Genomic DNA, 23,145 nt, shown 5'->3' with positions numbered 1-23,145 from the left:
TCATTCCTTCCTTTTTTTCCCCTCCAGATTTTTTGTTCCACATAATCATTAATCAAGCCCCATTAATTGCAGTTTAGATGGACATCTGGTATTGTGTCTTTTAAGCTGAAGAACAAATACTGCTATTGCTTCATTGACAGGGAATGAAGTCTGGGAAGCCAAAAACATTAGCATTCTAAAACATTTGATCAGTCCTATTTTAAAACCCAACCAAACAAAAAAACCCACAATCCTGCCATCCTGGGAGCAGCACTCATAAAAAAAATAAACACTGCTATTGCACAGACTGCATATTTTCTTAGCAATAACATAAGTCTTGTTGAGGTGATTGGGGAATCTAAATAGGCAAACACTCGGAAAAGCTCTACTGCTGTAAAAATCTCAACAGAGTGGTTCCCGTATGAGGATGTTCTGGCTAAGAGGCCAAGGAAAGTCCTGAATAAAAGGATCTGTCTCTTCACCTTAGGTGAGCCCAAACTGGGTTACTGCTGTAGAGAAGACCTTCCAGAAAATAGTAAAAGGGCAGTCAAGAAACATCGTATACTTATCTTTGGCATCAGTTTCTCTAGCATAAGGTCTGCTGCTTAAAACATGAAAGAAATTCAAGATTTCTTGCTATTTTTAGTGCAAATGTTTGCAGCTTTTCTTGGAATTTCTGTAGTAATTGCCACACAAATTTAGATTGCTCTTTAAGAACTCCATCTGTCATATAGAAAGACAAATGAGAAGATACAATTTAGAAGCAGCGGAGAATGATGAAGTTTCTGAACCATTATTTCAGACTAGTTCAAGTCTCATTCTACTTACAGTAAAGACTTAACTTGGTCCCTTTCCTGTGGAACCTATAGAGATACGTGTCTTTTTAACTGAGCAAGTTAAAAAAGATTTGCAAGATTCAGAACATCAACTTTCAAATTCATAATGCTGAATTGCACCCAGGAAAGGAGTGTATATCAAAATCAGTATTTTTCTTCTTATAACATAAACATTCCTTTTTTTGACATTTCCTTTTATTAATCTCTCTGTCAACACAGGGTTGTTTCTACAAAACATCTCTTTCTTTTCAAATTAGTTTCCGGTTACCTCACATAATATACAATATTGTTGGAATGTTGATTTCACTCTTCACAGTTATTTTCTATGATAGGCTTCCAAACAGATTGACTCTTGACTGGCAAAATGTTTTAGGGGACATGAAGTGCTGCTTTTGTTTTTGATGGTGCAGTGTAAATGATACCAATTCAGAGGAGACTACACAAATGCTGCTGCTCACTGAGATATTTAAGTAGTGCTATGCATTATAAGGTATAGAAAGCAGATTTAGTATGCAGTAGTCCCTTTATTTGACTGGTCTTTGCGTACCTTCTTAGGTAGCCTTTTGATTTTTGGACCAGCTCTCCACATAAAAAAATGTACAAAACATTTTTATCTCTAACATTTTATCTCTTCCATGACAGAATGGAAGCCTGTCATTCAGGAGCAGTCCTGTTTCATATATGGCAGCAGAATGGCAATAAAAATGTGGTTAGGAAGAGAAGGGAGAATAATTTGGGATTCAGGATGGAGAATTATTTAAGAATGTGAACTAGGAAATGAGGGTTGAAGGACATTGACAGTACAGAAGGAAACAGGTTACAGGACCCGGAACATTGGAGATCACAGATAATGGAAATAGCACTTATCCTTGAATCCTTGAACATGGTCTGCTTACTTTTTAGCCAGAAGAATTCCATGAAGATCTCCCTATTACTAAGGGATTGCTCTTCTAGCAGAACAGTCACTTCTGCCCAACTGGAAAGGAAGTATGTAGTCTGCTAGCTAAATAGAGGTGACAAAAAATGTTGTTATGCAATAACACTTGGACACATGTCACCCCGGAGTGTTAGAATCTTGCATTTCAGAGTCATAGTGAAGAAAATTCTTCCAATTAAAATTTAAAGTCTATGTGTATGCTCACAGACACACATGGAAACAAACAGTAGGTAAGATACAATTGCTGCAAAATTGCTAGTTAATAGTTTGGGGTGTTTTAGCTTCTCCAGAGATTTCAAATATTTAGTGAGTGCTGATAATAAATTCATGTATTTAGCATTTATACATAATATAGTACAGATATAATGTCTTTCTCCTCACTTTCCTTTCTTTAAAGAGATGAGTGGATTAACAGAATGTAAGGAAAAAGTAGGGTATAAGCATGCACTGTGAATTCTTCCCTCTATACCCTGACACTTCAGTTTTGCAATACCTTTTGTTTGCATCAACCAGAGGTTCATCAGAATGAATACTGTGGTGTGGTGGCTCACCGTAGAAGGCAGATTCAGACTGCACACCATAACATTTCTGTTGATGTGATATGCAATTCCCTCAAGGTATCAAGAAATGAGATTAGGTGTCCTGTGGTAATGCATTCTGTAGGCTCAGTCATAGTTTAAGCACAGTATCTAAAGGCTATAAAAACAGTGATGTGACCTGCACTGGCTCCAAGTATGCGTGTCCTGAGGACATTCGCTAAGAATACCATTGGGAAAGGCAGAGTAGAATTCTTCATGGCACCAGTAGCAGTTACTAGCCACAGAAACCTTACTGCTATAAATTCCATGTAGCAAAGCATGTTAGCAGCACCTTCATAGCTGAATGTTAGGCTTATGTGCTTTCAGTACACCTGTTTGGTATCTGTGTACTAGCAACTGGCTTCATACATTGCAGAGAAAAGTGTCACTAACTTGGGTGTTAATGTGTGCCACTTTAAAAAATAAAAAATGCAGTTTTAATGGGAATATGTAACAACAATAACAGTAATAATGACAATGTAGTAGTTACTTATTAGTAGTATAATATTTCTTGACTATACTTTTCAGTGCCAGATAACCCTAAGTGAAAAGCACTGGAGTTGATTCAGTAGTAAAACTGTAATGCTAAAGGCTCAATTTTCAAAATTTACTTTGCTTCCAGCTCCTAGGATTTCACAGTTTTCAGAGGATATTACAACCTCATCACATATAAGAGCAGAAACTGGTTTCCAGTTACAATTTACATGATTATTAATATTTACCAAATACAGGACATCAATTTCCAGGAATAAATTGGAGATTAAACCAGAGATTAACTTTTAAGCATCTCGGCCTAATATTAAGCATTTTCAGCTGAGAAAATAGTACCAGAACTTCTAGTCAGCAAGTTCCTATATACATTATGATTTTATTGCGTACTGTTACTCTCAAAATGCTAAGGTACATCTGCACTGTATAAAGCTGAGTCTAGGACTGTAAAATGCTAGGTTTTTGTGACTTTTTGTAAGGAGGTAAAACTTGTTCTACTTCTGAGACTGGGAAGGAATTTTCTGATCTTTCATCAGAGTAAACCAAATTCTTATCATATAGCTTCCATCTTCTCATATTTTTCACAGCTCCCTAAAAGCCTTCTCGGTGTTGCTAAGATTAATACGTATTCTGGGAATCTCCCTAAATACCCCAAATCGTATTTTGCCTCCTGTTTTGGTCTGTGTCTTTGAGATGTTTTTTCTACACAAGTTACTTGTCAGGCTGTTAAATATTCATGTGTTAAACATTCACATTAAACATTCACATCTACAGTGGGCTGCGATTTTCTCCTTCCTTCCTCCCTCTCCCTCCAGCAGCTGGAACACACTTTTCATGTCATTTATGTATAACGAGTGTGTCATATTCTGGAGCTGCTGCAAAGTCTGTAAGAATATCTCTTCCCTCTTAGAAAACAGTGAGGCTATGAGCTAGCTTTTGGATCCTGAACACTTTTTAAGATGCTACCAAGGCCCATAGCCCATTCCTATAATGAAGCAGATATTGGGCTGGGTTATCACTGAATACCCTTTCTTTTGAAGAACAAGAAGCATGGTGGAAATGTTCCCAGAGGGCTTTGTCTTTTGTAATCACGTCTTCATTAATTCCACATATAGCTGATACACATCTAATGATTAATAGATATCATTTTATATATATATATCTATATAAAAATATATATTAAAAAAATATATATATATAATATAGGTTTTAGTCCTATAATAATTTCAGTCTAGACTGAGCATTCAGGACTGTCATTTATGCCGCTGTGTCTTTGGATTTACATCTAGGATTATAGTTTTCAGTTGTTTGTTCTACATTGATACACCAACAGCAGTAGAAGACAAGTTCCAAATTAGGGTTAGGTTACCGATCACAAACTGGAAAATCTGCAAACTAGTTATAATAAACCTAGTCTTATACATTGAGCATATCATGTATTTTTCTGTTGAAATGGAGGGGGAATCAGCCAGTTCTGTGCTTTAGACACTAACTTGACATCTGCTTTGGCAGAAACAGGTTGTTTCCTAGAAAGACTTTTCTTATAATGCACAGTGCTCGGTATAGTGGCATTGCAAGTCAGTCTGTGTATGGGCTTAGGAGTCACAGTGTATCAGTTTTTACAGATACCTAGCTAACGTGAAATTTTCCAGACTTAGTCCTCTTACATCCAAAATTACTCAAATAGTTTTCAGATCACCATTCAAATAATAATTTTTTTTGTTGTAATACCTAATAGCGAAATGCATGGAGACATTGTTTTCTGCATTAGTGTGTAACAATATCGCATTAATTATGTATGTTGGAAATGCCAACAAGTTCCTTTGAGGAATAAAAACCTGTTACTAATATTGGATTATTTTTTTGCTAACAGTCCTAGGAATAGAACCTGGCTCAAAGGATGCAGACCAACTTAGCATAATATATTGTTCCGTTAGAAGCCTATAGAAACAGAAAACATCAGTAGTCACAGTCCTCTTCTTTTGTCTAAGAACACATTTGGCTCTGTGTAAAGTCAAGCTTTTGATTCCAGACGATTTTTTTAATGAAGACAAAATAGAGAATACAGTGGAAGTCTGTTTTTATTAATAAGTGAAAAATCTTGGAATAAAGGGTGGCTTCTGACCATTTCTAAGCAACTGTATTTGCTCAAATAAATTCTTAAATAATACAGGCATCTGTCTGTATTATAATTTTGAGAATATATTCACTGTTCCAGATGCAGGGCCATTGTTGACACTGCTAAGACTACAGAGCGCATCCTACAGTAAGTGGCAGAAGTCTCAGAAATGAAGGCAAAATAAATGAAAATGTGCCTGCCTGTTAAAATACTGGATCTAATTAATATAGCCTTACAAACTCTTAATTGTCACTGTATATCTAATGGTTCAGAAAAAAACAGGGAGAGCTGGTGCTTTGTTCATTATACCAGACAGTATGCTGTACAGAGACTGTACAGAAAGACAGACATTGATAATAATGCATCTTATGTACAGTGTTCAATAGACATAAATTTTAACCTCTGTTAAAGCAGCAACAGTCATGATTCACCAAATCCCCATCTGAATGGTTTTATTTTTGTATTCTAATACCATACTGAATACTAGTAACCAAGTACAAAAGTTGGTCACGCATTTGGGCAGCTGAAACTGTGGGTGCTTGGTTCAAAGCATGCCCTTTGTAAAGGCAAAATAAGACATTTTCTAGCTTTGGAAATGCCTTGAACTAGCCCATGTCATATGTTAAATTGTCCAGCTTTATGTAGTGTAATTTACCAGACACTGCTCTGCAGACATGATCTATTGGTATTCAGCAATGTTTGGGTGAAACCACCCTTCAGTTGCTGTGGAGGGTATTCTTTTGAGAGAAAATGTTTTACTAATGTTAAAGATGCTTGAACTTCTGTTACGTTGTTCTTTGAGAAAAATTAATTAGTCACTCTCTGTGTAACCATCCTGCTGCCAGATCAAAGTTTGCCTTGAGAGCTGGGCCACGAGTGCCGGGACTGGGCTGGCAGGCAGGGCCTGTTGGATGGCGCCCAGCAAGGCCAGCAGGTGAACGCGAGCCCGGGGCTGGGGTAGCCTGCGGCCGGGAGGCAGGGCTGGCGCAGGGCAGGGTAGAGCGGGACCACGGGCCCCGTGGGCTGAGTAGGGTCGGACGACTCCGTGGCCTCGGGCAGGAACGCGAAGCGGCCTGGGCTGTGCCTGGCGAGGGCACGGCCGAGCTGGGGCTTGGGCGGGGCTCCCGAAGGGGATCGGCCCCTGCGTCCTGGCGGCTCCGGTGCCTTTCCATAGACGGCTGACGGAGGACGTGTCGTGGCCGTGCTGAGCCCAGGCCTGGGGCAGAGCAGAGAGCTCGCAGGGCTTGGCATTAGCACTTCTCTCACTCAGGTGTGCACCGAAAGGGGATGCCTGAGGCGTAGACCTGAACTAGGGCAGAAAAGGTCTTGCTTTACCTCCAGTTTTTCAGTCTCTCTAAGCAAAAGAATGGTTTTATTTCAGATACAGAATGCAAGGAGAATGGTGATGACACCCACAGAAAACGTGTTGCAACAGCTTGTTGTACAATAATGGCATCCAAGGACTTGTTAAAGAAACTGATTAAAATTTTACTAATTCTCCAAGCTATAAAGGGATATTTTCTGGATGGTTTTCTGTCTCCTCTAGTAATCAGCCATCATAGCTGGGTGTGGTTCCCATGCCAGATTCTCCTAGACTGTAGGGCTAAGAGTTTCTGGAAGCTGTGCATTTAATTACTAGTGACAATTTTTCCAGAGACTTTGTGCTACTTTATAAGACCATACTTTATAGATTTGTGTCCCCTTTTCCCTCAAAATAAAGGACTGTGGGAGTGGATATTTGTATATTCTATTGAAAAACAAAGGGTGAGAGACAGTAGTTTATCTTGAGTGAATCAGGATGTCTGGCTTACAACTTTAATTTTTTTTTTTGTAATTTCTTAATGTTATTTTAAAAAGCAGAACTTTATGTGTATATTTCTTTTGCAGAATAGTCTCATGTAATTTCTCTGGTTTTGAACTGAACCAATGCTACAAAGTTCTTACTGAAATGCTTCTACTTCAATAGAAGGAAAATATAATTTGTAATGCCACTTCCAGTATTCTGTTTGCATCTAAAAGAAATTTTAAATTTGCTGCAAAAGTTTTAAATGGAAGGTTCTAACTAGGTTATGATAGTTGTTTTCCAGTGGATACTTGTTAGTATAAAAATCAATAGGAAATAAAAGACAATTTAAAATTATTATGTGTTCTTAGTTCTTAATAGACAATTGTGAAAAATCTATGAATTGTCTACATTTTGGAGTAACTAATCATGTAGGACCAAGCATCCATCTTGCAGAAAATTAAAGTAATTAGCAAAGGTTAGAGTCCACAAGATGTAAATGTTTTGTGGAATTTGAACCTTGTGCTATAAAGATTTAGTGGTATAAATTGTTAGTCCCAAAAATGAATTGTGAAAGGGTATTAATAGTCTGCTTTCCCCTTAACCATAAATCATAACTGGTTCTAGAGATAAAGGTTATCTTATTTATTTTACGCCTCCCATTTGATTTCAGTATCAGACTCATTTAATTTTGTAGTAATAGTGATGAGGGGTTTGTTGTTGTTGTCTGAAAAACCAGAAGACAAGCTAGAGGACTGTGCAGTCACCAACCATATGAAGTTCGACAAAGGAAAGTGCCAGATTCTGCACTTGGGATGGGCAGCCCTGGATGTATGGACAGACTGGGGAATGAGAACCTGGAAAGCAGTGCCGTGGAAAGGGTCCTGGGAATCCTGGTTGACAGAAAGTTGAAGTACGAGTCAGCAGTGCCCTGGCAGCCAGGGGGGCCACCCATGTCCTGGGGTGCATCAGGCCCAGCATCGCCAGCCGGGTAAGGGAAGGGATTGTACCGCTCTGCTCTGCACCGGGCCGGCCTCACCTTGAGTATTGTGTGCAGTTTTGGTCACCACAATGTGAGGAGGATATTAAGCTCTTAGAGAGCATCCAAAGAAGGGCAACAAAGATGGTGAAGGGCCTTGAGGGGAAGCCATGTGAAGAGCCACTGAGATCACTTGTCCTGTTCAGGCTGGAGAAGAGGAGACTGAGGGGAGACTTCATTGCATCTACAACTTCCTTGTGAGGGGAAGAGGAGGGACAGACCCTGATCTCTTCTCTCTGGTGCCCAGTGCCAGGGCCTGAGGGAATGGCCTGAAGTTGTGTTAGGGGAGGTTTAGGTTGGATATTAGAAAAAGGTTCTTCCCAGAGGGTGGTTGGGCACTGGAATGGACTCCCCAGGGAAGTGGTGGCAGCACCAAGCCTGACAGAGTTCAAGAAGCATTTGGACAATACTCTTGGGCACATGATGTGACTCTTGGGGATGGTGCCATGCAGGGTTGGGTGTTGGACTCGATCCTTGAGGTTGATCCCTTCCAACTCAGTACATTCTGTAATTGTGTGAAGATTATTTTCAAATTCCTATGTTTACCTGCAGGAACACAGTTCCTCTTAAAAGTGGGGTCCTAATTGTAACAGTGAAGTCACCAGTTTCTGAATGTGCTCAGCAGGCACTTCCTGCTGAAGTGGAAGTGTAGTACATGTGCACTACATCAGGAACAGGGTAGTGCACACCAGGTACAGTGTCTCTGAGACATGAAGAACCACAAGAGGAGATAAAACAGAGGTAATTGTCTTTAAAATTTGGATGCCTGATTCGTTGTCTTCAGGACACAAGCTGCATTTCTAAATGTTTAAAAAGGCCATGCAGGGAGGAGGGGAGGGAAAGGATAGAACCTGATCTTACTATTCTGAGACTTGTGTAAGTAATACTGACTGACAAGTATTGGAATTATGGAACAACTTGAGACATATGATACCTATGTTCATTTTATATTGAACATTGTACCAACATGTTACATTAGGAATTTTGATGTCAAGCTTTCAGAAAAAAAAAGTCAGCTCATTAAACAAATACAGGCAACCACTGACCATTCTTGGTTTAATACACAGCCATTAGAAAAGGCCTGATATACAGAGAAAGACAGATCTTCAAAATTTATGCATTGTGGTTAAGGCTCTGATTACTGCAGTTTCAACATGGCTTTTGTGAATTAGACACTAGTTTATTCATAAGGTTGTGAGTCTGACTGTTCTCTTGTTTTCAAAGTAATTGAATGCATTTGTACAAATAAAAATAGTGGCAGATAGATGATGTACACAAAATCCAGAATAATCCAGCTCTTGTTTCATCCACCTGGCATTTTTATATCTAAAAAATGTGTACAGTTGCACTTTTTTTCCCAGTAGCAACAGTGCTGTGTTGTGGTTATTAATAGTAGATGCTGAAGATAATACCCTCCCTCTGAGATTATGAAAGTGCTATTTTAATGACTTATAGAAAAGATCTTGGCAGGGTATCTGCATGCAGCATTTTACAGCATAAGTAGAAAAGGTTGCAATGATATGTAATGGTATAAAGTATTTGGGGTTAGAGACTCTGCTAGGAGAAAAAAATCATTAGCTGTCATCTGTCATTCTAGGTCAGCTGGAGTAATGCAGCCTAGAAACAGAAAACTATGGCATTTTCTGATCCTGAGTAGGAAGCATCTGATTATTTCAAAACATCCATTTTTCTGGGTAAAGCATTGTCAAAGACTGTATTTTAGATGCTTTTTTTCCTAAAGCATGAGAGTGTGTTTCAAGACGAAGAGCCCTTTCTAGCTGGATTAATACTTCAGAATTTGGGGAAAGGAAATATTTAACAAAACAGTTACATCAAACATAACTAATGAACAGAACTTGCTTTGTTCTAGAGTTCACCCAGTCTCCTGGGCCCACTCACTTGGAAAAAAAAGTCTTGTGGAATAGTTGAGTTTGCAGAGAAGTACTCTTCCCACACATCATACCATTTCAGAAGCATCTTGGTAGCTGTGTCTTTGCTTGGATATTCCATGAAACTTGTTGCTGCATTAGTCCCAGAGCAAGAATAAGAAATGGAAGCTGGGAAAAAAAGAGCAGACAATTTCAGCTGCAAAGAGGAATTTGGGGGAATAGCTAATAAGCGCATTGAGATGGAAACGGTAATGAAGCTCTGTACGTGATCCAAACTGCTTGGAATGTTTTGTTTGTTGTTCAGAGAACTGTAAAACTTCCACTAGCTATTGGTGACTTCGATTGCATGGCAGAATTGCAGTTCAGTGATAATTTGCTTGTAATACCTTAACTGTATACACTTTCAGTTCCCTTTCTGAGGGTAGTTGTTTGACAACTGGTGTATTTCAATACCTGCCTAATAGCCTGTGCCATCGCTACTGTTAGGAGAATGTTAGGTGTGGACCTTTGACATTTGATTATATCATGCTGGTGATGTTTTGTCTAATGTTAAGTGAACATGGACAGCATGTTAATTGTACAGTCCCCATCAGGGAAAAATATTGCAGTTTTTGGCTGATAGTCATCTGTAAGTATGATGCGTTGTCATTCACTTTGTCCTGTGGCTGTGACATGGAGTATACCATACTTCTTCAGATACATGACTAATTAGGAGAATGCAATGATAATAATTTCATTCTTAGAGTTTGATTTAGGGTTTTTTAACCACAGTAGAAAAACGGTCAGCCTTTTCCACTGAACTGTCACTGACCACAGGATTCCTGGGTAATTCTCTTTATGTAGTGCACATGACCCGGACTGCTTGGGAAGCAAAGGAGTCTGAATGATGGGTCAAACTAAATAGCACATAGTAGTTTGGTCTGCTTGAGACCTTAAACCCTTGCCTTTCACTGTGTTGTGTTTTTTACCTCCTCTTCCTTTATTCTGTCCTTTGGTAAGACTTGCAGCAGTGGCACTTGGTCTGTGAGCAGTGCTGAATGCCCTCAGCTTCACTGTAAGTCAGCGATAGTCACTTTTGAAACTTGGACTAAGTGTGAGTAGGAAACTGACCTGCACATTAAGATCTGTGCCCTTGCAGCTGTGTAAAGAAAAGGACACTTAAGTGACGAGGTGACTTGTCTCATCTACCACTTCTCTTCCCTCTTCACCCTTCCATTTTTTGCAAGTCATGAGCCAGTATCAACAGCATTAATGGCAGTCCATAAAGACTTGTACTGGCACATAAAACATATTTCAAAGGCAGCTACCATTTAGTATGGTTTATTACACAGGAAAGGAATCATAAGTGTATTTTATTATAATTGCAATTTATGTGTGCATGATCTTATAAGAAATAAGTTATACCTGAATCTTTCAAAGAGGAAAAACCCCCAGCATGCCAGTAAACCTGGTACGAGACTTACTGAAAGAGTTGTTTTTCTATTAATGTCAACCTTTTGACTTACTAGACTGCTTCAACACATTTGTGTCTTACAGTAGTAATGTATTATTTTACATTACTAGGATTATTAGGCTGTGTCCGCATAAGGAATATTACAGGTGGCTTAAAATATACCTTAAGTTTACCTAAAAAATCTTCTAAGTAAAATTAAATTGGCTACCACTAAACAGCAGTACATTTCAAACATTTATTTGGATTCTTTCCAAAATTAAGACTGTTAACCTTGAAAAGATTAGGCTTTTATATATGTTCAAGAAGTTGCTGCTTCTGAAAGGGATAGATCAGTTGTGCAGGAACTTGTGTTGGTTGTTTTTTTTTTTTTTTTATAATCCTACCCAGAATAGATGGGCAGAAGCATCAAAATCTTAACGTGATTTTTTAGACAAACATAACTGGAATGAACCTCTTTCAGTCCTACTACACCCCGTGCATTTGTTAGCAGCCTAGTTCATTGTCTTGTGCACTTGCATCTTTGAGCATCAATTAGCAGCTTGAGTACGGGGAGGCATTACTGTTGCTGAAGCCTTTTCTAGCAGTACTTTGAATTACTTGAACTGACTGATGTGCTCCAGTAGAGGGGAGCAGCGCCTGCACATGCAGCTCCAACGGCTTGCTAATAAAGCCACTATTCTCTTTAAAAGCTGTACCTATTCTAGTCACTGGCACGTGTCATTGTTGACCAAACACCAGGAAAAAACCTGAAGAAACTAATAGTTATCAAACTAGAAATAGCATTTTATTGGAGTTGAGTAATATATTGCTGACCAAATGCATGTTAGTTACTGTGCATTTTTGCTTAGCACTGTCTGTTCAGCACCTTCTGTTCTTTTACTATATTGAGATTTATTGAAGCAGCCCTTCACAGAGGTGCAAACTTGAGTGGGAGTACAGTAAAATCAGTCATGTGGCTTCACTGCATTTCTGGTTGTTGTTTTTTTTTGTTTGTTTGTTTGTTTGTTTTTTTCCTAAGAATGACGGGAAGTCTTGGGAGGTAGTTGAGTATGAGACTTCAGTCAACCGTTAATGCTTTGCAGGAGGTCAGCCTACATCTTTACTTTTACCTTGTTTGCCTGATACTGGTTATACTAAATATCTCATTCGGTAAACATTAGAGCATTGTTGCTAAGTTCTGTGATAACAAAATGGGCTGTGACTTTGTATCACAGGCGTCATTGGTTAACTGTCATATGAGATTATTCTTCTGTGTCATTGCGTACTATACAGTGACAGGGCTGACTTTAAAATGTTGGTTTTTTCGTACCAGCATGTAGTTCAGCCCTGTCTTGTACATTATCATAGGAGTGCATATAGAAGTGTACACATTTCTCACTACAGAATTCTACAGTTGATGTTTTAATCATATTCCACAGAGAATGGAAATTTCATTCTGGTCAGGATCACCACATGTAGATTCTGTTCCTTTGTGGCTTCAAAGGAGAGATTGCCTCAGGCTTTCGGCTTCACAAATTGAGTATAATGCCTTGTACTTTGTTTCACTATAAAAACATTACAGTATCAATGTAACAATGCTGAGACCTTGTAGTGCTACCTCTTCTGTTCTGCACTTTTGTGCTGTGCAGAAATACAAAAAGTACATCTTAGTAAGGTATAATTTAGTAAATTATGACTACTTCTAGAGATAGATTTCCCCTTGACAAGATCAGAAAATTGGTATACAGCAGACATACAGTTTACATTTTAGACTTACATGACTTGAACTTTGGGGTGCTAGTCATATGTATAGAGGAGGAAAGATGTGGCTACCTGTTGCATGTAAAGACTATTCACAGTAGCACAGGCTACAAAAAATGTAGCCAACAGTGCTATACCTTGTTTTCAGTAAGCAAATCATCAGAATTTTTTTTGGTTGTATTGACTTCCATATGTTTATTTCACAAATGGTGTTCAGGTGCAGCTGTTTCCCTTTTGCGTATACAGTGTAGGTTAATGCAAGCTGATAAGAGTAATTTCTCTTTGTTCAGACTGGCTTGGGTAGGTGGCCAAGGCACTAGCGATAACTTTCTATTCACAGAAAGTCCTGCCTACTTTGTGAATGTCTGTTCTGGTTGGAGAAGTCCCTGACAATCAGCTTTATTTTTAAATCTATTTAAATAGTATTTTTTTGTATTTCTGCTTGCTGGGGAAAGTGTGCTAACTAGCAACACAGAAGTTCACAGTCAGTATCTCACACAGACAGCTTGCTTAACTGATCCAGGTACAGTAACATGGATAGAGATGAAGAAAACTACTATGGAAAACATGGTAATTTACTTGCTTTCTTAGGACAATTCAAAACACCTGATCTAAATCTCATGTATTTCAGCTGTGTTATTTCAGTTGACTTAAATGGGGCTGGATCTAGACTCAAATGGTTTTCTGTAACTTCTTCAATTATTAGCAATATTCTAATTTTTTCCTGCATGACATTTGCTAGTTTATTTAAATTGCACATCAAAGGTAAATTTTACATGTGTATATAGTTGATTTTTATTTTAGGTAAGTAATTTAGAGTTGTTTTTTAAAATTATTACAGTGATAAAGTGTAACAATCAACTTCATATGGTGTTTGGAGTCAGAATTGGTAAATATCTTGTGAGTTATTTCTTGTTATGATATTATACTTCAACATACACAAGTTCCATATTATAAGGCAGCCTGTAAAATAGATGTCTTATCTGCAAAGAACGAATATAATCCCAGTTTTTAACCTCAGCAAAAGGTGTCAGTCCCCCCTCACCACTGCTTTCTTCCTTATGCCTACCAAATTCCCAAAGCTTGGAATTTGCTTTCTAAATACATTTGGAGTTTTGCAGCTGGGGAAGTGGTTTGCTTTTACCAGGAACTATGTCGATACTAGATGCATTAGTAATTCACACCCAAAAAATCTTCTGAACTTTTAAAAAATAGTAGTAATTAAGTAGGGAATTTGAATTTAATTTAGAATTAAGTTAGAAAAATTAGATTAAACAAATGACGTTTTTCTTTTTTTTTTTTTTTCTTCTGTTGTTCCATGAAACTGATCACAGTTGTGATCAGCTGTGTCATATGTTTTGGTGATGAGTGTTCCAGGGATCCAGACTACTTCTGACAGTGAATTCTAGTGTATTTTGGACTTAGACTGTTGTTACCATTTCCTACCATATTCTGTAATGAATTTATAGCAAGAGCTCAGTGGCAGAGAAGGCGGTTTGAGCCATGTTACTCTACACCATGCCACCATAAGCATAGAGATTGCTGGTGTGAGGAACAGTTCTTTGAAGAAGTTTGCAGTACCACAATAATCTTACAGCTGTTAGTGGCTGTTACTATCTCACAGCGTCCATCTTCTTGCTTTTGGAGAAGAGAATCTCCATTTGAATCAGAGCTCCCTTTCTGGAGTGCTTTGTTTTTATCCTCTTACTTACTAGATCCATTTGGCTGTCTCTGTGCTGAGATGTTACGTTTTCCTGTTCTCTTCCCAAGAGGTATTCGTGTAATCCTTTCTTAAAAGCTTAGGGTGATGAAAATTCCAGTGTATGTTCCAGTGTATAATTGTGTCCTGAAAGATTTCCTAATGCCTAATATAAACCATCTTTGCCATAAATGAAGTTAGCTTCTCTAACTGGTAGAGAAAACAGAACTACTGATCATTGTCAGTTTTGTATGGTGATTGGAGACTGTTATTTTGTGCTGCTTTGCTTAATCACAGGCTTTGAAGTTGCATTCATTTACGGCTTTCTGTAAACCTCCCAGTATCTTCTTTTTAATTAGTCCCTCCACTCTCTCCAATTTGTATCTTCTGAAATTCTGGTGCCATGATCTAGACATAGTTGTTCATCTGAGGCCTCATGTGTTCCCAAGCACAAGGAACGGTGACTTTTTTTGCAGAGGTTGCTTGGCTGGCTCATTCTCTCTTCGTAGTGTGCTGTAATCCTTTAGGATTCTTCTCAATAGTGGTTTTGAATGCAATTATTCTGTATGGATTTCTGAATGGAGTTTGTCTTTATAACTTTTGTTACTTTACAAAAATCACTTTGAAGTGTTGTTTATCAAAATCCATTTTGATAAATACTTCTGTCTCCAGAAGTATTTTAACACTTGTCACCTGCACAGTTTCAAAGTGTTCATTCTACTTCATTGTTCGAATTTTTAAGGAAAACACTGAATAACTTTGGAGAATAAGTTCCTCTAGTAGTGGGATTAAGCTAACTACTAAAATTCAAGAGTGAGAACTTGGAATTTTAATGGATGACTAAGTAAAAATGTTTGCCCATAGAAGCAAATAGACTGTAAGAAAGAATTGTTAGGAATGGACTGGGGTCAGATAGAAAGAGTCATTCATTATAGGATTATATAAATGACATCCCGTATTTGTGGTGAATATCCTGTGCTGTGCTGTTCTGGCCCCTCCTTTCCTAGTGATCTGTAGTAGCACTGTAAAAGGTAAGAAAAGGAATATAAGCATCACCAAAACTATGAAATGGCTTGTGTACAAGAAACATTTGAGCAGACTAGGACATTTAAGTGTAATAACTTGTAACATTTTTGGTAGCATAACATGCTGCCATGTTACAAAGTACAGTTATAAACTGACTGACTGCAAGCTTAAAACAGATAAAAGGAGGTAGCACTTCAATGCCTGATTAACTTGTAGTACTCTGGGATGTAGGGCATTGCAGATTGCTAAAGTATATGCAAGGTAAATAGAGATTCATTGAATCTCAGTTTTTCAATGAATTAAAAAAAAATTCACTCACAGCTATTAAATGCAAATTGAGTACTTTTAGTTAAGAAAAATGCAGTTGCAAATCTCTGTAATATCAGTGTTAGCCAAATACTACAGTGTTTGCCTTGGCGTTGCATTCCTCCTCAGATATGGTTCCTTTTAAGATTCAGGGTGTGGGTTCAGTGGATTTTTTTGTGTGATCTGGTGTGGCTGTTCTTCTGTGCTAAACAGGTCCTGTATGAGCAATGAACAGAGGTTCAACTTCAGTGTGCCTTAAGGCCAGAATTTGTCCATAGGCCATGATGTAACAGACAGATTTGTTCTGGTGGTAAATTATTTTGTAGTAGGAATATTTATTTTGTAGACATTTGTGTTCAAAAAGATTCATTCAATATACAGGTGTTGGCCCAGCATTAGGTATTGTGTGTGGTACACTTGATTTCCCGATCATGTATCACAGCATAGCTTCTTCCACTCCCCAGCATTGCTGTCATACGTCACTTCTCTAAAGTTTTAATTTTTTGGTCTCTTCTGTGTTAAGATACTTCTGTTGTAGGAGCTTGCTAAGGTGGATGTGAACACCTCACATGAAGGGCGAATAGGATTTTATTAACTACTGTGTTTATTGTACCGGTCTGTGTGTATTTTGATAAAGTTTTTCTGATACAAACCAAGAACAAAGTCTGGCATTTAGTTAATAAGTAAATTCTGCTTTTGAGAAGTTGCTGAAGAAATAGAAGTTCTCTAATTGATGAAAATAAGTATTTTTCTTTAGGGCACAGGGGAGGAAATTTAGGCTGGTAACACCATGTAATACCAGGGATATTCAGAAGAGAAGATCCTTAAGAAAGCAGTGAAAATGAACTCTGAAGCAGTAATTTGTATTGTAGTGTTGACATTTGAATGAAGAAGTAATTTTTCATTGTACAGAGTTTTGTTCAGTAGGTCTTCATAATTACTGAACTTTGATAAGAAAAAGTCCCGTAAAGCTGGATAGATAGCTTCAAAAGGAAAAATCCTAATTTTGGTCTGATGAATGGAAAACTGCTTGTTTCTCTTCATACAGTAGCTCAAAACTTGAAAATTCAAATTTGACCGTAATCTTTTGTTACTCTTTACCAAGTGAGATCATACTGTAATTTCTCTTGTTCAGTTCCACATTGGGAGCACAGGTTGGTGGGTTAGTATTTGGTAGGTTTTTAGTATAGTTTTTTTTATGTGTAGAGTAAATCAGTTGGAACTATGCTAACCATGATAGCCACATTAAAAAGATGCATCATGTTTGATTCCTTCCATCTGTAAGCTGTGGCCAGATGTTACTGCCTGTTTCTACAAGGAACCTGGCTTCACCTTCTGATCATTCTGAGATTCATTGAAAGCAGCAACGATCTCACGGATGTATGCATAACCAACTTCAAAACCTGGTTTTCTTTCTGCCCTGGGATATGTGGTGGGTACAGTCACTTGAGAGTTAGAGAAGGCACTTGAAGCATGTGCTCTTCTGCCTGCTTTGGAGCACTGTACCTCATCTCCGGCTTTGCAGAAGCTGCTGCAGTTACACCACCTGATAGAGGATAGTGTAGAGCAAAATCAGCATTGCATTTCTGCAGTCTCCAGTTGTGCTTTGTCATCTGATAAACCCAATTCAAAATGGGGAAAACCTGCATCTCTGTGTCTATAAAGTCCTGTAACATAAGCAGTGGGAAATAAGAATAATTCTGAAAGACCTGTAAGTATAATGTTAAGTACAGACTGGGGAATGTGATGCTCCAAGGCAGCCTTGGCTCCAGTGACCATGAGGTGGTAGAGTTTGAGATCCTCAGGGCAGTGAGGAGGGCATGCAGCGAGCTTGCTGCCCTGGACCTTAGGAGAGCAGATTTTGGCCTCTTCAAGGACCCATGGGATAGAGCCAGGAGGGCAGAGTGGTCCAAGAACGCTGACTGATTTTCAAGGATCACCTCCTCCAAGCTCAGGAGCAATGCATCCCAAAAAGGAGAAAATTGGGCAAAAATCACAGGAATGGGTGGATAAGGAGCTGCTGAGCAAACTCAGAGCAAAAAAGAAGCTTTCAAGAGGTGGAAATGGAGACGGGTGTTGTGGGAGGAATACAGGGATGTTACATGGTATGCTACAGACAAGTTTAGGGAAGTCAAGGCCCACTTAGAATTGAGTTTGGCCAGGGATGTTAGGGAGAACAGGAAAGGCTTCTATAGACGGGTTGCAAGCAAGAGAAATACTAGATATTATGTGGGCCCTCTCCAGAAGGAAATGGGAGACAACTTCTATGCCTCAGTCTTCAACAGCAAGTGCTGCAGCCACCCTGCCCAAGTTGGGAAATGCAAATGCAGGGACTGAGAGGATGAAGACCCTGAGCTCACTATAGAAGGGGATCAGATTTGAGACAATCTAAGGAACCTGAATGTGCTCAAGTTCATGAGACCTAATGAGATTCATCTGTGGGCCCAGAGGGAGCTGGCAGACAAAGTTCCTAAGCCACTGTCCATAATTTTTGAAAAATTGGGATAGGTGAAGTTCCTGATGATTCGAAAAATGGAAATATAACCCCCATTTTTAAAAAGGGGAAAGCAGAAGACCTTGGAAACTACAGACCAGTCATTCTCATCTCTGTGCCAGGCAAGATTATGGAGCAGATTGTCCTAGAAACTATGCAAAGGCACATGGAAAACAAAGAGGTGATTGCTAACAGCCAACATAGCTTTATGAAGGGGAAATTGTGCCTCACAATTTTGGTGACCTTCTCTGGTGGGGCTGCAGCATTGGTGGATGGGGCAGAGCAGCTGGCATTGTCTGCCTGAACTTGTGCAAAGCATTTGACAGTGTCCCGCATGATAGCCTGGTCCCCAAATCAGAGAGACATAGATTTGATGGATAGACCACTCGGTGGCTGGGTGGTCACATGCAAAAAGGTGTGGTCAACAGCTCATTGTCTGTGTGGAGACCTGTGTCGAGTGGGGTCCCTCAGAGGTTGGTACTAGGGCTGATACTGTTCCACATCTTTGTCAGCAACGTGAATAGCAGGGTCGAGGCACCCTCAGCACATTCGCTGATGACACTGAACTGTGTGCTACAGTCATGTGCTGGGGGAAGGGATGGATCCAGAGGGACTTGGACATGGTTGAGATGTGGCCAATGGAAACGTCATGAGTTCAACAAAGCAAAGTACAAGGTCCTACACCTGGGTCATGGAAATCCCAGACACACTAACAGGTTGAATGTAGAAGTAAATGAGAGGAGCCCTGGGAGGAGGATGAAAAACTCAAAAGGAGCCAGCAGTGAGCACTTAGAGCCCAGAAACCGATGGAATCCTGGGCTGCATCCAAAGGAGCATGGTCAGCAGGTCGAAGGAGGTGATTCTCCTCCTTCACCCTGCTCTTGTGATGTTCCACCTGGAGTACTGTGTACAGTTCTAGTGCACCCAAAATAAGAAGTACGTGGAACTGTTGAAGCAAGTCTAGGGGAAGCCATGAAGTCAGTAAGAATTGGAGCACCTCCCCTACAAAGACAGGCTGAGAAAGTTGGGGCTGTTCAGCCTGGAGAAGAGATGGTTACATGAAGACCTCTTAGGAACCTTTCAGTATCTGAAGAGGTAGTACAAAGAAGCTGGAGAGGGATTTTTTTATCAGCAACTGTAGTGACAGGACAAGGAATAATATGTACAATTTGAAAGAGGAGAAATTTAGGTCAGATATTAAGAAATGAGACATGAACAGATTGCCCATGGAGGCTGTGGATGCCTCAACCCTTGCAGTGTACTAGGTCAGGTTGGATGGGGCTCTGAGCAACCTAGTCTAGTGGGAGGTGTCCCTGCCCATGGCAGGAGGCGTTGGGACTAGATTATATTTCAAGTCCCTTGCAACCCTTTAACATTCTATGATTCTAGAGAAAAATGAGAAGCACATAGCCTGTAACTGCGGAGAGGTAGGTTCATTTACTCACTGTCAAGCACACTTAGCCAGTGACTGGGAGACATAATCCTTGTATCTCAAATAGATTGTGAACCTATGCATAGGCGTAGTCATAGGATGTATATTAAAGGTAATTTATCATGTGGTAAATGTGAGGCCCTCAATCTTTATACGTTAGAAAAAAAAGCTTTAGTCTCATAGACAAAACCTAGGTAATTTTATTGGTGAGTTACTGGTATTGCCCGCATGAAATGATTTTAACAAAACTGATTAAATAGGAATATATGGAAGATGTTCTTCAAAGTCTGATGTTAACATCCCTCTCTGAACAGATTTTATTTTAAATAAGGACATGTTTTTATACTGTTTTATTTTAAATGCAGGTGAACCAAGGAAATTTGACCCGAAGTTCAGAGGACCTATTCATAACAGGTAAATATTGTAACTCATTCTGTTAAATTCCTTTGGTGAACAGGGGGTAAAAAATTTTGTTAGCAAAACTTGTAAATTTGATTCTGCAAGTCTTCTAAATCCAGAACACCATCTTTACTACCCTTGAGGATGTATGATTAGTGGGGAGTATTAAGCTGGGTTCTCTTAAGTCCTTTTATTTTGTGTGGCTGGTATTGACTAGAATCTGCCATTTTACCTTGTGTAGTAGTTCTGGTATACTTCTTTGTGACAGCCTCCTACCAGAACCACCTGGCTGGACTTCACTTAGTTTTATGAAATCTGGATTGAAAACATGTTACCACTTAGAAGGTTCATTAGTTTACAAGCAGAGCGAAATTGCTCAGAAAGCATCTAAGGAAATCATAGAATCACTAAGGTTGGAAAATGCCTCCAAGATCATCAAGTCCAACTTTTAATCATGGGCAATTTTTCAGTGTTTTTCTGGATTTAGAGAGCTAAGTTCTAAACTAGCATCTGCTGTCCTTATCTACTGAGAAGAATAAATTAGAGAACCACAAGTTACTTCAGTTTTATCATTCTCAAGAGAAAATTTATGACAGAGAAGAACACTGCAGTCTTGTCATACTATCATTTGAAGACACATACTGTTCTTATCTATGCAGGATGTATTCCTTCCTTTCTGAAAGCTAATAATTTTAGAAATAAATAGAAATACTTGTTTAGGGAGTTCGTCCCAATTTGTGAAGTATCTTTATGATACTGCCAGTGTATCAAGCCAAGCTTGACCGGTGTCAGAACTGCTTCTGAACAGAGAATGGGAAAAAGAGAAGCATTGTTTTAGCATTGCTTCTTCAACTTCGAGCAGTTGTCCTATCTTCGATTACTGTCATATTGACCCTGGATCCTGTACCACCTTGGCCTCACCAAAAGTTTATTTCAGTGAGATGATAAAGCTGTGCCTCTCTAGAGAAGTGTCCACACTTGGAAACACATTTCAAGTTCTCCAACTGTTTAAAAAACCTGCTCTCTTTATCTCTTTTATGGTAAAAATGTTTCTCTGTAAGAGGAAACATAGATTGGAAAACAGAAAGAATGTCAGTTGCTAAAAATGACAGTTCTGAGGCAGGTGTCCTGTAGTACTTCTTGCCACTTACACGATCACTTATATGATAAGTGATCTCATGGGTTCAGTGTTGTAAGGTATTACTTGTTTCAACAATATTTAAATCTGTTCCTCAATATGTTCTCATTGTCTACAGTGAAAAAAACATACACGTTTATTTGCTGGTCTTGTTGCAAAAACAGGACCTTACACCTCAAACATCAGTTTGTGACTAACACTTCTGCAAAGTGCTGGTGCAGACATCTTATTCAGATGTTAAAATACCCTATGACAATCAGTGGTTTTGGAGTCATATTAAACACGTTATTTCTACAAAGTGTTTCTTCTTGCCCCTAGGCACTGCACAGACATTATTTGCTGTGTGATCTTCATAGTTGTCATTCTGGGTTACATTGCATTAGGAGTTGTGGGTAAGTAAACACAGGTATAGTAACTCATTTTCCTATGGAGGGGAAGCAGCTTTGTGCATGTTAGAACTTTTAATTGAAATGTCCCTTTTGCTTATATTTGTGCAAAGCTTTCCAATCAATAAGTAATGCCTTTCATAGAAGCAAATAATAAATTAACATTCAGTATCTGTTGTAATTCACAGAATCACACACTGAGTAAGGCTGGAAGGGACCACAGTGGGTCATCTGGTCCAATATCTTTGCTCAGAAGGGTCATCCAGAGTGTATGGCACAGGATTGTGTGCAGCTGGTTGTGGAATATCCCCAGTGAGGGAGACTCCACACCCTCTCTGGACATTCTGTTCTAGTGCGTGATCACTGCACAGGGAAGAACTTCTTCCTCATGTTCAGGTGGAACTTCCTGGGCATCAGTTTCTGCCTGTTCCTCTTGTGCCATTGTTGGGCATCACGGAGCAGAGTCTGGTCCATGCTCTGCCCCTTCCCTGCAGATGCTGACAGACAGGGATGAGGGCCGCTCTCAGATGCGTCTCCTCTCAAGGCTGAACAGCCCCAAGCTCCCTCAGCCTTTCCTGGTCAGGGAGATGCTCCAGTCTCCCATCATCATCTCCACAGCCTCTGCTGAACCCGCTGCAGGAGCTCCATGTCCCTCTTGTCCTGAGGAGCCCAGACCTGGACACAGCACTCCAGAAGTGCCTCACAGGACTGAGCAGAGGGGCAGGATCACCTCCCTGACCTGCTGGAAATGCTCTTCCTGAAGCACCCTGGGATCCTATTGGCCTCTTGGTCCCCAGGACAAACCGCTGGCTCAGGGACAGCTTGTTGCCCCCCAGGGCCCTCAGGTCTTTCCCTGAAAAGCTGCTTTTCTGCAGGTAGTTAGGGAGAAGTTCAAAGATTAAAAAAACCCTAAAAATCGAGTGTGTTCAAAAAGATGACATGGTTTGATAAGTTTGCAATCATAAAGCAACTGATGGAAAGTTTCAGGCAGCAAAAGCTAGAGAAAGTTTGGGTTGAGAGCAGCCCTGAGGAGAAGTAATTGGCAATGCTGATTGATGAGGTTTGGGCATGAGCCAGCCATGTACACTTGCAGCCCAGAAAGCCAAACATATCCTGGGCTGTGTTGAAAGAAGTGTGGTCAGCAGGTCGAAGGAAGGGACTCTTCCCTTCTGCTTCACTCTTGTCAGACCCCATCTGCAGTCCTGCATCCAGCTCTGGGGCCCCCAGCACAGGAAGGACATTGACCTGTTGGAGCAAGTCCAGAGGAGGCCATGGAAGTGCTCTGAGGACTGGAGGACCTCTGCTATGGAGGCAGGCTGAGAAGTTGGGGTTGTTCAGTATGGAGAATGGAAGGCTCCAGGGAGTCCTTAGAGCCCTTTCCAGTGCCTAAATGGTCTCCAAGAGAGCTGGAGGGACTTAGCAC

General features: G+C 39.7%; 1 protein-coding gene across 5 annotated transcripts in view; it reads left to right on the top strand.

Moving 5' to 3' along the window:
* Positions 1 to 23,145, top strand: part of SLC44A5 (solute carrier family 44 member 5) — a 72,098-nt gene that overhangs the window by 12,413 nt on the left and 36,540 nt on the right. For 4 of the 5 annotated variants that reach the window (XM_042031026.1, XM_042031025.1, XM_042031022.1 and 1 more), the window contains exons 2-3: positions 20,165 to 20,213; positions 21,655 to 21,728. In XM_042031026.1, coding sequence (XP_041886960.1) covers positions 20,165 to 20,213; positions 21,655 to 21,728 — 123 coding nt within the window. Of the gene's footprint in view, positions 1 to 13,360; positions 13,413 to 20,164; positions 20,214 to 21,654; positions 21,729 to 23,145 lie in introns of those variants that run through there. The other variant, XM_042031024.1, reaches the window with a different exon arrangement.

This window comes from Corvus kubaryi, unplaced genomic scaffold, assembly GCF_017639235.1.
Source record: "Corvus kubaryi isolate FWS band 111438036 unplaced genomic scaffold, C.kubaryi_AGA036_p1.0 37334, whole genome shotgun sequence".
Taxonomy (NCBI): domain Eukaryota; kingdom Metazoa; phylum Chordata; class Aves; order Passeriformes; family Corvidae; genus Corvus; species Corvus kubaryi.
This window is presented reverse-complemented; position numbering and strand designations above follow the sequence as displayed.